General features: G+C 34.1%; 1 protein-coding gene across 4 annotated transcripts in view; it reads right to left on the bottom strand.

The window, feature by feature from the left end:
* Positions 1-557: 557 nt before the first annotated feature.
* Positions 558-16,124, bottom strand: part of SEC24B (SEC24 homolog B, COPII coat complex component) — a 47,188-nt gene continuing 31,621 nt past the window's right edge. For 2 of the 4 annotated variants that reach the window (XM_030491826.1, XM_030491825.1), the window contains 13 exons: positions 15,568-15,686; positions 15,108-15,163; positions 14,599-14,805; positions 13,747-13,870; positions 12,984-13,142; positions 12,355-12,528; positions 11,563-11,673; positions 10,218-10,393; positions 8,447-8,584; positions 7,497-7,601; positions 6,184-6,276; positions 4,366-4,469; positions 1,222-3,095 (listed from right to left, as the gene is read on the bottom strand). In XM_030491826.1, the coding sequence (XP_030347686.1) occupies positions 2,981-3,095; positions 4,366-4,469; positions 6,184-6,276; positions 7,497-7,601; positions 8,447-8,584; positions 10,218-10,393; positions 11,563-11,673; positions 12,355-12,528; positions 12,984-13,142; positions 13,747-13,870; positions 14,599-14,805; positions 15,108-15,163; positions 15,568-15,686 (1,681 nt within the window). In that variant the 3' untranslated portion in view covers positions 1,222-2,980. The other 2 variants (XM_030491824.2, XM_030491827.2) reach the window with 2 other exon arrangements.

The following is a 16,124-nucleotide window of genomic DNA, read 5'->3' as shown; positions in this document are numbered from 1 at the left end:
AAAATGTATTTGTCCGAAAAAACATAAGACTCCGTATTTAAAATTACTGAAGAGCTCTTGACTCCTAGGCTTACTCACAATTATTTTCTCCATTGCCATGAAGCTGAACATTGAGATTAATAAATAGGCATACTTCTAAGAAGCTTAAGAACAAAATACAGAATCAAGCTTAGTAATAATTCTTTGGGAGCTGCATATTGTGTCCTAACATTTTAAGAACTTTCTGGACTGTAATTTCTCCAACAGGAACTCCCAAACCTCTTACTTGGTAAAAGAGGTAGAAGATGTCGTTTTTAAAACTAAGACATGGAATGGGATGCCCATTGTCTGTATTTAAAATGCTGAGAATTTGAACTGATCCCCTGAAGACTTGCTTAGCTGGGGCTGGGAAACATCTTACCCAGCAAATCTTAAATTTCTAATGAAACAGGCATGATTTATATTATGTGGTGTTGAAGGCATTTTGGGGAAAGTTCAATCCCTAAAATGGCTAGAGATGTTCTTTGCAGTTCAGCAAACAGATTTATTTATTATCTTTATTTAAACAGATATGGAAGCATGCCTCTCACCTCTCCTCCCAAACCAAAGTAGGCAAAAACCTTGTTGAGTTTCAGAGTGCATCCCTTGGTAGGGATTAATCTTTTGCTGTGTATCCTCTGGTACGGTGGTGTGATCCAAACCATCATAAACAAACCTGTGTTTTAGATAGTTTTACCATGCATACAGATATTCTGTTGTTCAACACACTAAAATCAATACCCCAAATCCTGAGATGTTTCAAATTCAAGCTATTTCTATGAGACTGTCTTCTAAAAGTTTAAACCAAAGATCAGTCAGAATGGAGACGTGCTCTATAACTGGTAAAAAAATAAGTAGATTCTCTGTGCCGTGTAATTATTTTACTGAAGAAATAGCTCTCAAGATGTATTTTTCATAATTTTTATATACAAAAACCATAGAAGAATAAAGCTTTAAGTAACGGTTTTACAGAATATGTTGCAATTAATCATGGCATAGTATGTTCCCAGATATTCAATACCAAGCTCATAAGTCAGAAGCATCTATCATGGGGCATTTAAAATTGTAATATGCTCTTTTCATCTCTGCAATTACAAATTATGCCCCACTTCAGCAGCACTTAGCTTTCACCCAATGCGAATAAATCTACAAACAAGTACTGAAATCAAGAAGGTCTGATTTAGGGACAACATTCAGACATCGCCTCAGACATTTATTACATGATAAATTAATTTGCTAAATGGAAAGTTTCTCTTAAGTAATCTTTGGGTAACTTAAACACATTTAGTTAAGGACAACACACAAATATAACTTATAAGGTATCTTCTCCAAACAATGACTTTGTGCTAACATGCAGAATAACACCACTAGCAGAATTTAATTAGTGTAGCTTTTAAAGCATTTGCAAACCAAAGCTAGTACATTTTTTTCTTGACTATGATTCTGGGGCTATGGCAGTCAAAATGCAGTATTAGCATTTTCAAGGCTACTTTATGATAAAATGTAATCATACTAATCATCATCTACTTTTTGCACTTAATTAAATAAAGTTCAGAATGCTAAGTATGAGTGATTGTGCATTATGAATTATTTCTAATGTGCCTCAAAAAAAAAAAAAAAACCCAAACCAAAACCATCCCAACTTAACAACCAAATTTAAAAATCTGTGATAAATCTATCAAAAAGCCCAAACCATTGAGTTACCAAAACATTACTAAGAACAAGGTTTCAAAGAGATGCAACAGTGTGATTACATTTTGAATTTTGACATTTTAAAGCCTTTACTTCCATTGATGTAAGGTAATTAATTTTTACACCCCCTCTTTTTTTTTTTTTTCATTAGATCACAGCAGAAATCAAATCATCAACTGTGAGTGATTACCCATGCTTACTCTAAATGGCAGACGACACAAGTTACAGAAACCCGGACCAAGACTACAATAGTTTACAAAACGTAAAACGAGGCTAACAGATATGCCTTCTTTAGGATAATACATAAGAACTGTTTTAGGAACTTCATATCAATAGCTCATTTCAGACTATGCAGTGCTTTCTCCTCCCTTCCAGAGGTCTGTGAAATAAAGCAGTAAACATGTTCTCTTCAATATTCAGTTCAGTAAGAGTTTAGTTGCAAAAAGATTATACTTGCATAAATATAAAAACACATGATAAAGCAAAATATTTTTAATTAGTAAGCCAATCATAAATAAATTCACCTAAAATTAACAGAAGAAGCAGCTGTGTTCCTTCTACACGGATACTTTTTTTAGCATGTTTTAATAGTCAACTTCATTGTCTAGCCTGGGACGGAACAATTCATCGTTGAGCACTCAATACCTCTGCACACTGAGCTAAGTCTTTTTTTTTTAGTTACATTTTTTACATTTTCTTTACAAATTTAATACTTATGTACATTATATATTTTATTTCTACAATTTTTGTACTTTACTGAAATTCTACAACTTTCAGAGGGAATTCGCTGAAGTCTTTAGTAAGTATTAATCATTCCTTTTAAAAAGAAATTGATATAAACAACCAACATACATCACTGCCCTTTGACATCTCTGTTAAGAATTTGGATCTGGAAGGGCTACTATAATAAATGTAAGAAAAAAGGCTTTACCTAATTGTACATTTCGTTAAGAAATATCCCACATAGCTACATAAATTCACCAGCTTGCAATAAACAGAGCACCATACCGCTGCACAACTGGAAACGTGTACAAACCAATTTAAAGTTTACTAGTGAAACAGCTTCATCACTCCTACCACTTTTAGACTGAAGTAAATCTGCAAAATTCTTTTGGAAATGTATACTTCTTTAGCTGTAAAGCTTCCAAAACAGTGCTGGTCACTGTATATTCTTTGAAGAACAAGCATCCACTTTTTGCGACTTCCCTTACGCTTCTCTGGGCCCATGCTTCTATCTGAAGTCAGGATTTTTCTTCTTTTTATTCCTTGTTCACTTACAGATCTGCTGTTGAATATTAAGTAAGAATTCATAATATGAGAAAGCTGCTTCTGTCCGATCCTCAATTAAATGCTGAAAAAAATCTGTTTTGGCAGGGTTCTCATCTCTGAAAAAAGAGAGGAAGGTATTTTAGTCCAAACATGGAGCAAAAAATCCAAGGTAAATTCAAGCAGAGGGCTAAGTTCTAAGGAAATGCTTATTTTTCTCTGGAGTTTAGACTCAGTCCAAAGATACTACAACTGTAAATACTCCAAAGTTTAGAAAAAACACTAAAGTTTGAAATACACTATCAAACAGCAGCATCTTTTAAAGAAGTATAACTTCTTTAAAGTTATATAGTAGAAAAGTGAGTGAAACTGCATTTAAAATACCTTGTAGAAACATTAAAAAGGAAACATAAAAATAATTTTGTTTTAGAAGTTAACAAGTATGCTGGCAGCAACAAATTCTGAAAGGGTTATATTAAATCCTGATAAAGATTTAAAAAAATGCAAAATTTACACCTCTGATTACATGTAATCTTAATTCCCTCCCCAGTTTTTCTTATTTGGTGACAGAACAGAGAAGGTAAACATGTCAAAGATCTAGTATCCAAAATTATTGCCCCAATAAAAATTTACTGGGATGCAGCAAGTATTTGCTGGGGCACAGCCCCTGTACTCTGTAGTACAGCATGCAGTAAAGCTCTGCTATTTACTGTGGTCTCTCAGCACTATGTGCAATTTAAGCAGCAGCTACAATGCCAACAGTAAAAAAGCTTCAGTCCTATGCTTAAACATTATTTATCTGAGTAAGAAAGTCATCATACTCTCTAAAATGTGATCTCACATCTGGCTCAGTAAACTGAGTACTCTAAAGACAACAAATGAAATGTAAACTCAAATATAAACATTTTATAAAATTTAAACTTCAAGTAGGTGCTTTCATGGCTTGAAAAGGCTACAGAACTTGCCTCATCTGTCACCAATCAACTGCTGTCCTATGGAGCTCAGTAACAAACACATACAATTATTAAAACCATCCCACAGATTACTTTTTTTATCTTTTAATATGTGTATTGAAATTATTAAAGCTATACCAGAAATTAACTTGGTTAACCCCATTGGTCATAAGGGCTTCCACTGCTTTAACATATTCTTAACAATATAATAAAATTATGCAACTAATTAATACCAATAAAACTATTGGTATCTGAATTTGCACTAGATTCTAACATGACCTTTGTTGCTATGGGGTTTCATATAACACCATATCAAGGGGAAAGAGGATGTTACTCAGCTTCTTTCAGGCCAGATACTCCCACTTTTCATCAGTGTCAACAGAAATTGTAAATGCAAGTTGCCAATAATTACTCAGTACCTAACAGAAATACTTACTTTATTACATGAAGAACTGGACTTAAAGGTCTACTGTCTCTAAGCCAAGATATAAAAGATCGTGTCCTTTCTGAAGAAAGTGCATCTACTTCAGGAAGCTGTGTCTGGTTGAAAGTAATGGAAGGAAGTCATCATCTTTATATAAAAACTTGTTTAAAAAAAAGTAGATCCTGATAGTCATAACATGATACAAGGCACAATTTCTATTAAGAAATTACCAACCACAGATAATATATACACATATTTTTCCTTCAGCTTAAAGTACAAAAATTCAGTAGTATCTGCTCTGTAGGAAGCAGTACATCTTTAACTTAAGCTGCCTTTTAAGTGCAAAAGATTTTAGAAAGCAAGCTCATTTAAAAAAAAAAAAAAATCTTCTCAAAATGCTGCTTTCACAGTTTTCTTGCCATATCTTTCGCTGTCAATCCTACACGTTGCATTCTGCAGTACTGAAAAGATGAACAAAACATGAAGTGAAATCTGAATTGTATGCAAATTTCAATGCAAAAATTAGACTGGACTATTTGGTTGGGAAATGAGCTAAAAAAAAAAAAAAGAATTAAAAAAACTTGAGCCATTCACTAAGCTAAATATACCAACTCTTGGAACAATATAACTTTTTAAGATGATTAATATGACAAAAGAATTGATGCCAAATTTGAAAGCAGTTCCATTGCTACCTTGGTAGTAAATGAATGGAGGACAAAATTTAAAAGTAAAAAATAACTTATTTCTGTTAACTTTTTTCACTTGTTATATAGCATCTATTTATAACGAAAATGAGAGAAAAAAAACCTATCATCCTTCCTTTAACCAAGTTCTTCCTGAAAACTCCGTCAACTAATACTTACCACCAGTGATCAGAGGGGATAGATTTAAACTGCTAATACAAGCAAAATACAAAACTCTGAACAAGCAGTCCAGTTTTATAGTAGTCTTAAAGCTCACTGTTCTTAATCTGTTCTTGTAATTATCACTTGTCATTTACTTTACCCTTAACACCATGCAAGCCTTATAAGCAGAAATATCTTTCTATGTGCTTCTGTAATGACTAGTAAGTTTTTGGTACTATGTGAATATAACCATTCAATTTTGTATTTTTCTGCAGTGTCTTAAAAAGGTCCATCATTACCTGCCACTTGTTGACATTTTAGAAGCGTTACCCACAGAAGAGGGGCCTTCTTTTTGACTGTTGCTCTGTTTCACGCACAAGACTACAGGCACAGGTTATAACATAAAACCCCCTTCACCAAAACACACATCTAAATGTCTTTGATGTCCTAACAGCTAAAAGAGTTTTGTTTTAACATTGACTCAAGGCTTGGAAGCTGAACAAAACTTAAGTCTTACCCTTCACTTACAGGCCTATCACATCACGCCATAGACCTGGTATTTTACACCAGGTTTGGAGAACACAAGGCTTCCAAAACCCCATGATATCAATAAAATAACTGTAATCTTAATTATTAACATGCATGGATAGTTTTTGTATTTATTCTAGGAAATTCCATCCTATTCTTGTGAACCCACATATTTCCGTAAAAATAATAGAAGCAGTAATGTCATAGAACAATTTTTTGGCATTCTATGAATGCTAAAATTTACTTTCTTTCTTTACTTTCTTTCCTTGAAAGCATTTGACAACGTCTATCTCCCTCCTAAGAAGCTGAGGTTAGAAAGTACCAAATTATAAAAAAAAAAAAAAAAAAAAGTCCTAGTTCAGAGTTACATAATTAAAAACTGAAAATGCAGAGAAAATAGATTAAATATAGATTCCGAATATAAGCACTCTACAGCACAGCTCATTAAAACACCTACCATTTTCTGTGGTACTGATGCATAGTTTGGGTATCCAAGGACATCTTTTATGAAGTTGTTATCACAGTTTTTTCCAATCCAAATGTAAAAAATCTGTAAGATGTCAGAAACAGTTTTAGTAAAGGCCTCGCATACATTTTAGACAAAGAAACAAGTGGTGACATAACTGGAACAATACCGGAATAATACCTTTCATGCAAATGAATCACTTGAGAGCTCCAGTTGCTATTCATATATATATATATGAATTATTTGTATAATAATTATTATATATATTTGTATAATAATTATTATATATAATAATATACAATGATATAATAAATATAATAAATATTGTATAATACTAGTTATTTGGACATTTACTTATTAATACACTGGAAGCATTTGGAATAAATTAATGTCAAAAATTATAGGTAGAAGGCAAATACTAAAAGAATAAGGATGCAGGACACATCTATATTGAACAGTTAATGTGGCAACTTCCCATGTAACCTCCTAAAATAAAAACCCTTAGATTTCATGAAGTCACACCACTGTGTCAGTTACTGCACGCCGACTTTCCAATCTAAAGAAGTCACAGTAAAGCATCAATTACCAAAACACATTATAGTAATTATTTGAGACATCTGTAGACAGAAGCCAAGTTTGACATTCACAGTCAACCTCTGAACTCATACAAGATTTAAAACACTTTCTAGACTGCCATTAGAGTAGCATAATGTTTTATCACATTATTCATGAACCATAATGCTTTATCCAATTAAGTCTGGTTTAGTGTAATTTCTACAAATAACTTATTTGCGGAGGGTGGACTCTTGCAACTCTTACATCACACAAGCCACAAATCACTTATATTTGTGTGTAACTGAGAAGATTCCTGCATCAGTAGAGAAGTGCTTTCTTGGAGAGACTGTAGAACATAGAATTTAACAACCATTAAGAGAATTTTTGGAAAATGGAAATCCATTATTTCAAAAAGGAAAAAAAAAAAAAAATCAACCCTGAAAAAATCCCAAACAAACCCGAACCCCCAAAGCCCCCAAACCCCAACTTGAATGTGAACTCTTGTTATATATTCTGATCAGTCTAGCATGAAAAAAAAAACCACCCAAACCTCTGAAGCCTTAATATGCAACCTAAAAGATAATCCTCTGATCAAAACACAAAAGCCTTCCACTGGAGCACAGATTACTGCCAGGTTACCTGGAATGGTGACTCACTACAGTGTTACTGTTGGGAGTTGACCGCTTTTAATAATACAGCATGCATCACCTTCCCCCCCCACCAAGGAATGTGTGAAACTGGTAACTTACTGAGCCACAATCCATTAGAAAAGCTCCTTCTCTTGTCAACTTCTCTGCAGACAGCTTCTGAAGAGGTGGCTGTGGAACAACTCTGTCATTTACGTGTATTGTACTCTGTAACAAAAAACAATACTCAGTAACACTAGAATATAAATAAATCCTATTTATCTTTACCAGGTAAAATAAACCAGGGGAAAAAAAAACCAAAACCAAAAAAACCCCCACGTTTATCTCTAGCAAAATTTTGCAGATTCTCATGTAACAAAATGCCATGTTAAGCCTAAAATGATTATATACATCAAACAATTCTAGAATGTACTTAACCTAAGGGCTACTTTATTACCTAAAAAAAAAAAAAAGAGGCAATTTAAGTTGTGTGTGTAACATTTCTCATGCTATAGATGCCAAACTCTCAAAAGAACTCTAGTGTTTACACTTAAATTTTCTACAACCTCCTTAGACCTTCACATTGTAGTCAACTTCACCAGAAGTGTTGCAAGAGCAGAAAAACATAAAATTCTACTCCCTATAAAGGTTCACTATTTTATTGTATTCAAGTAACTGAAAGTTCTTTGATTTAACATCCTGCCTGGAGTGATACAAGGGTTTGTCCACAGAGCACTATGACTGATATGATTAAACAATCTGGCTGGTAGCAATGACATTATTTAAAAAAACCCCAAAAACCAAAAAATAACAAAAAACCCTATCCAAAACCCACCTCCTTCCTCCCCAGCAATAAAACCAGACAAAAACAATTAAAAAACACCCAAATCCCCAGTATTTTCAGATTAAAGCTGCTTCTCCCTCCAATACAAAAATAGGCTGAATTATTTACTAAGAATCTGTGAAACATTCTGGAAATAACGTAGAGAAAAAATAGTCTAGAGACTAAGCACATCTCCATATGGTAAAAGCTTATTTTAAAAAATATCTATTTAAAAAAATTCATACATTACCTCATCAATCAACTTGTCTATCCTGTACAAGTTGGGATGTATCATTTTCATCAAATGAACAAGAGGCTGGCTCTTCATCTGGCACATTGCATATACACGATCATCCAAGCGTGTACTTGTGCCTGTTCTAAATGCTTTCTGTACGAGAACAGTATTGTTACTCAAATAAATCCTGTATTTTATGTCACATCTAAACACTTCATTTCAGATGTTTTGCAAGTGTCAAGCAAGGTGACAAAGCTTTTGCAAAGTATCTTACTGAGATACATTAAAATCAATCAATTACAACTTGAATATAATACCTTTTAAAAGTTAATCCATTCTCCCTCCTTAATGACGAAGGAGAATACATTTTCCCCTACTTTGTGTAAAATTTGTATGTGATTTCTCATTTTTATTCTTGCCGAATGTTACTGGCCTGTGAAACTGACTGATGCAAGATAAAAGGGAAGATACAAGTCTAGAGAGATTAAAAAAAAAGCCCAAAACCAAACAAAACACTTCTGTGGATAAGATTAACCCTGATTTTGTGTTAGCAATAATTAAATATTAAGGAAAAGCTTTGGAAGGGAAATATACTTTCATGTTCTATAGCAGAAACCAGGCTTTCATAGGATTAAACTTATTTTGTAACTCTTTCCTACTGGATTTTTCAGATCTCCTTTAGAAGCAATCAGTAAACAATCACTGTGAGAAGCAACACAATGGAGTAAGCACCATATTCTGATTCAGTGGGGAATATTCCTATAATCAAAGTTAATATTCACTTCTACAACAAAGCTAAGTACAGCAAAGTTGTCTTCTCCTTTGCTGCCATGAGAATTTTGATTTTGGTTTCTCTATATCCCAGGCTTTTTTAGTTATTGTTAACAAAGACAATAATAATAAAACCCAAACAAAACCTAAACAACTTATTTTCTCAGCCACTGTTACTTCTGTCTTTCATATGGATCCTCTTAATAATAAATGGTCTGGTTTTGACCCATCATTAAAAGTGTTAGTTATGGAAGTACCAAAGAAGTCCTAATCAGTATATTAAAGACTGAAGTAATCACTATGCCAAAGAAAGTAAGTTATGATTGCATTTCTTGCCAAACTTACATAAAGGTTTATTCATGATAAGAAAATAAACAAACGTCAGACATGAAAATCTTTTAAGCCATGAGATTTATTCATAACAAAATCCTGCAGTGAGTTCTCTATTTTTAAGTATGTTTGCTAATATAAACAAAGATATTAAAAAAAAAAAAACAACAATCACCAAGCAGTAACTACTTCTATTTGAACTTTCAACTATATCACTTCAGTTTCTGTAACAAATTTCTTTGTATCTCCATGGAAACTTATTTTCCTTCTTGGTGCTTTAAAGTACTGAGTATATGCATTGAAAAATATTTGACGTGTTTTTTCTTCATAAAATAAAATTGAAAAAGTACTAATAAGAAGCTTCCAACAATCTTTATAGGCAACACCAATTAGCTGCCAAAATCAGAGAAATACTGTTACTACGTATGTATTTTCATTTTAATTGTAAAACAAAATAAGACAAAATATAAAAGGTCCAAAGTCAAGTAAAACAATAAACTGCTCAGGCACTAATTTAAAATAAGCTAGCACAGACTTTCATGTGAAAGTCCTGTAAGCTCGAAGAGGATAATGCAATTTTCATAATTTTAGAAAAGTGCAGACATTGCTTGACCTAATGCTGAAGAATTCCTCAAATGCAACAATGAATTACATATCAAACATTAATCCACTAGATTCTACATACCTGTTTGAGAAGGGCCAAAACATACAGTGGAAATAGCTTGAGAGAATTTGGTGCTATTAGCATGGACTGCTGCAGATTCGAGACAGTTGACATATATGCTGCCAAGGAATCTACCACGGCATTAACTAAGGCATCTCTTGCATCTGAAAGACTAGATGAAACTGAGCGATCCACAGCTGTTGAGTTAGAAGGATACAAGAAGTTAACACAGGTGGCCTCTTTCATTCCCTTGAATTTTGAAAATCTCAGTAGTGCTTTTGGGTGATATTTTACAATTAAAACCAAAAAAACCCAACTCAAACCCACAGCTGTGGCCTTAACTTTTTTAGGACAAAATAGGATGATTGCCCATACCAAAACTCATTTTCACAATGCTTAAAAAATACAGTGTGGCTGACCTCTGCTCCCCAGTCTTGGGGAATCTTAAAAAAAATTGTTTAAAGCTGCGGTATATACCTGAGACTAAATATAAATTCAGTTTTAAACCTTATGCAAATAAGTTTGCTATTGATTAAACTCTCTGCTCTCCTACGTCCAAGATAAGATTTGCAGTAACTTTCCCTGCCCCCCCCCCCGCCAAGAAATTTCTTCTGTTATTTCAGCGAAATACTTATGATTAGTGTAAATGAAACTTCATCGCTCTCTACTGAGAAAGGACTGCAAATCCTTTGGTTGGAGGAAGCCACCTGCTGGACCAAATGTGCATTTGAGTTAAGATGCTATTTATTTCTTCTAATTTATTTGGCCATTAATATACAACACAGCAGCTATTAAAATGCTGCACAGAGCCATACATGTTCAATAGCCATACATGTTCAATGGCAGAGATCAGTCTATGAAACAGCTACTTATGATCCAGAACTAGGGGACGAGTAGGAATACTCCACCCAGCAATGACGGAATAGAAGCATACAAAACTAATGCATATCTCAGATACCCTGTTGTCAGAGGTTTCCTTTTCGTCTCCATCAACTCACTAAACTGTATCACTGTTTCTTAAGTAACCCCAGAATGTTAAAGTTTAATATACAGCAGTGATGATGATACAAAAATGAGAGTTCTGATTCAAGTGTGTTATGATTTTTTTGTCCTTTAATAAACTCCAGAGAATAATCTAATAAAGCTCCTTTTAAATTATTAAAGTCAACTAAGTATTCAGATTAAGGAATATTTCAGTTAATAGTTTTGGTATAACTTTGATTTTGTTATCCTTGGTATTCTCAGGCTTCCACTCCAACCTCTTGCTACAATACTCAGGCTTCATTCACTACTTTATTTAAATGGCTGCTAAAAGTAAGAACAGAAAAAGATATTTGAAATTTGAATCTTCCTGGTCTGTACTCACCCATGTTTGCTAAGAGACATACAACTGCTTGTACATCTGCTCCTGCATATACATCAGCCAGTGAACTTACTACAGGTAAGCAAAGTGTGTGCACTCGAATTCGACGTTCACCTAATAAAAATAAGTAGAAATCATTTTGCGATACTTCCTGGTAGAGGTGTACAAATTCAGTCATTACAGAATACCCTCTCTCATCTAAGACGCACCCATTTTGTGAAAATGCACCAATCAGGAAATTGCTGTAACACTATCTCCTGTTCCTGTCTCTTCACCTGTTCAAATTATGTAGCGCTGTAAGGCATTCAACTTATTAACCAGCACAAGTTCATAATGCAAACTAGCTTATAACATCCACAATAAGTGTCTTTATCCTACAAATGAACTACGTTGGTTTCCAGCCCAAAATTTTGTGGCATCTTCCACAACAGAAATTAGCTACTATTCTTTATGCCCACACAATGTACTAGCAACTAGCTCTAATCTATTATGGGTCTGTGATTTTGAACAAAGTGCATGCCAAACATGTTATTGCTTATAACAACAGTGTGCCTTTGAAGTAAAGGGATCTTGCTGAATCAGCTCTATGTAGGATGGAGATAAATTAAATTTTCCCATCAAAATAGAGTTTATAAAGATTTACATTATGTGATTAACTGCCACGTAGGCTCCCTATCTTTAACAAATTTCTCTTAGGGCATAGAGAACAACAAAAGGCTGTGGAACTAACTATACAAACATTATGTTAGAAGAAACAACAAAAAGCTGGGTGGCCAATCATTTGAATTTGTTTACCTTTGCTGGAAGTATACAAAAGAGCTGTTTGAAAACAAACCAAAGATGTGTCAGTCAGACTTTCCTCAATGGACATTTGTACTGCAAATCCAGCATCAGGATTGACATTGGCAAGGGACAATAAATCAGTAGATCGTACAAAAAAGTTCCCATGAAAAGTGTGTATTGAAAGACCTAGAAGCAGATTAAATAATTCAGAGTGAGGTTACAATAGCATGAAAAACTATCAATAATTAAAACCCACAGTCCTCAAGATATGTTTAAGAAAATTGTAAAAATACTTATTCTATCTATCATGCAAAATCAATTACGTGAATCATCAGACATTTCAACATGATCCTGTACAGTTCATATTAGATTCTGGACACTCTGAACTGAACGATGCTCTTACACTAGACATGTCAACTGAGCTGAAGCGAGATGGTGCCATTTTAAGTAAAAATAAAACCAAACCAAAACAAAAACAAATGGCAAAAGCTAACATAACTTACATAAAAGCAACTATTTTATTACTCTTCTTTGAAAGAGAAATAACCTGAAATCTCATGTTGCTGAACACTAAGCACATCAAAATGATAGTTAACATGCTTTCACCAACTTTTCCATATGTATTAGAAGTTAAAACACACCTTTTGTGCATCTTATGCGCATAACTGCTTCAAATCCAATCTTTCTTGTAAGGTATCTTTTAAGGTCTTTTTGCAACTTTTCGGCCTGAGCAGGATTATGGCTACGATGGAAAGATGGATAGTAATAGATGCACCCAGCAGAATACTTGGACATGCAAGCTGTGAAAGAGGAAAAGATAAGGTTAAGAAGTAAAACCTAAACGTGAAGTCAGGACACAAAAACTGTCCAACCTTCTGCAAGTCACAGCTATTTTAATCTTTTTCTTGATACGACCCACATCTGTAAGACAACAAGAACTGGCCCAGACTCGATGATGAGTCACCCCAATACGCAATGATCTAATTATAAACCTACTGCAGTAAGCATGCTACTTTTGACTGCTAAGACAGGAGTGCATGCAGAAATAGTTAATGGTGTAGAGGCAAAATTAAGTGTGCATGCAGGGACAAATCTTGGTTTAATACTGAAAGATGAGAAGTCTTTTCTACCCCCATGATTAAACTTTATTACTTCCTTGCCATCTGACTACTTCCTCTTCCTGAACAGGAGAGTACTTTCTTTTTTAAAACCGTGAAATCCCAGAATAAATTGTCTGATAGCAGCAATCCAATAATTATTCTTTACTGCTACAATTCCTTTGCAGCATTAGCTGCATTTACGAAGTACAGAAAGATTGACATGCTTTAAGAATTACTGAAGTAGCCTGTGCTTCTGAAGACAGACAGTGTGGAAAAGTGAATGCATACGTGAGGTACTCCTTACCAAGAGAAGCTAGATCAGAATATTGTGAACTTAAGAGAAATAAATCCACAGCAGTCTGCTGGCCTGAACAGTCCAGTGCCAACTTCTTATAAAAATCCGTTGCTGGACCAAGATGCTGGACCACCTTTAGTGAATAAATTATACAGGAAAGAATTAAGGCAACAATTGTGTTCTCTTACGACTTTATGTGGCAAAGACATGCTATTCAGTAGCAAAGTATCATAAGGAAGTTTCCTTTAAGCAATAATTTATAGGCATTTCCACCTGCAGAAATTATTTTCCTCACGCTCCTTATTCCCTTAGTTTGTACTTACAAGTAGTTATGATACTTACTTTGCAAGTATGTAGCCTAATGTAACTGCTACAAAGTATCCTAACATAACTGCTACTAAGTATCATAATGTAACTGCTACAAACTTTTAAAGACATTTACATTCTCATACAAATAAACATTCATGTACCTATGTAGCACTTACTGGATGCTGTAAACTACAAGGCCATAAAAAGAGTAAGCAGTCATGTTTTGGGTCTGCAATTAAATATATCCACGCTTTAGTTCAAAACCCAGGCTGATATTAACCGAGTCAGAGATGTTTGCAGCTTCTTTTGCTTGCAAAGAAAAGCTATTGACCAAAGGCCCAAAAGACAGCCCATGCACTTTGAAACAAGTAATACCACACACACATGTATAAACTAGTGATCTTAAAAGCACATAGACAGACATAAAATAATTAAAATTTAGTGAATTACTATAAAACAAAACCCAAGAGTTGATCTGCAGAACTACACAAGTCAGAAACACATGGCCAGTCCCTAGTCTCATGAGATGAACATTAAAGGAAGTTTTTGTACCTTTGTGCTTGACCTTTGATTGGGATCTTCTCTGGAATGCAAAAGCCCTGCTCCCAAAGATGGTAACTGAGTCTGAAACACAGATATCCGACCACCCGTTGGAGACATCAATTTAAATGCAGCCTGAAGAGCGGGGCCCAGCGCACTGTGTGTTTCTCTTGTATTGGTGAACATATTTGGTAATGCATTCAACAGATCTTTTATGAGCTGCAGAACAGATTGAAAGGTGTTTATGAGGCTTTGCAAGCTTGAGATTTTCTGCTATTTCTAAAGAGCTGAAGTGGAACAATTGGTAGACAAAAACTTTAGCTTAGTTTCAACACACTGAGGAAAACAAAGTAATAAATATAAAAACTATGATGCGTCAAACAAACAAAATGTAATACTTCTGTAATTAAAAAGTAGCATTGTTATTACATATTATGAAGATAGGCATGAATTCAAAGTTTAAAAGGAACCTCTTTATTTAATTTTTTTCACATTTAATGACATATTTTCAGTAATCGTACCTCTTTGCTTTCATGGAGATTTACAAGTAAACTATCTGGTGTAGGTAGGAAAATATCTGTAGGGAGAACGGAAAAAAGCATCTTATTAAAAAAAAAACCAAAAAAAACCCAAAAAACAAAACCCAAAACCAAACATCAAAATAGAATAAAACATTTCACTGCCCACTGCTATACATACCATGAAATACAAACTACTTTTTTGATACATGTATTAGAGAGAATAATACAGTCTATACAAAGCTTGTTTTAGTCAAAGCAAAATTAAATTCAAAGTTCACTTTTTAAAACACCACGTACTCTGTACTTAGTGTAGGATTATTTTTCTAAAATATATTCCTTTTACATTCAATAAAATTGACCTAATCCCAGAATATTTGAGACGTTCTAATCTTTCTTTGGGGGGGGGGAGGGGAGGGAAGTAGTTCCTCAAAAATCTAGTTTCCATCTTCTTTCAACTTACCATCGATATCTGAGACAATCAGCATCTGAGGCTGCGATAAACCTTCTTGCAAGTTGTAAAACTGAACAGTGCTGTCAAATGTTATGAACCCTATCCTTGTCCTCGAGTCTCCAGGCAGCCTGAAGCATTAAAAAAAAAAACCAAAATCAAACTATTAAACCCTAAATTTCTCTCTCAAGATACATACGTATATACAGCTCCTGCTGATGTTATCAGACACTCAGCTCATGTATCAAGGGTGAACAAAAGAAAGGAGATCTGAAACACGAACACAAGTAATAATTCTTCGGTATTTTCTGAAAAGCTGAGATACTGATACAGTTTACAGAACTGTTACAGATAAGCACTCGCTAATATATTGATGTTTTGTTCCACGAGAGACCTTAGTAGGTTTGTTTAAACATTACCTTGACATGTAACAGAAGGTAGCCTTCTCAGTTTTTATTAGAAAATAGTCTGTTCTGCTTTTTCTTAATTAAAACCCCACATTTACTAACATAGTTAAAGAGTACTTACAGCCCTAAACCAAAATCCAGTGTCTCTACAATACAACATAC

This window comes from Strigops habroptila, chromosome 7 (genome assembly GCF_004027225.2).
Source record: "Strigops habroptila isolate Jane chromosome 7, bStrHab1.2.pri, whole genome shotgun sequence".
NCBI classification, from domain to species: Eukaryota; Metazoa; Chordata; class Aves; order Psittaciformes; family Psittacidae; genus Strigops; species Strigops habroptila.
This window is presented reverse-complemented; position numbering and strand designations above follow the sequence as displayed.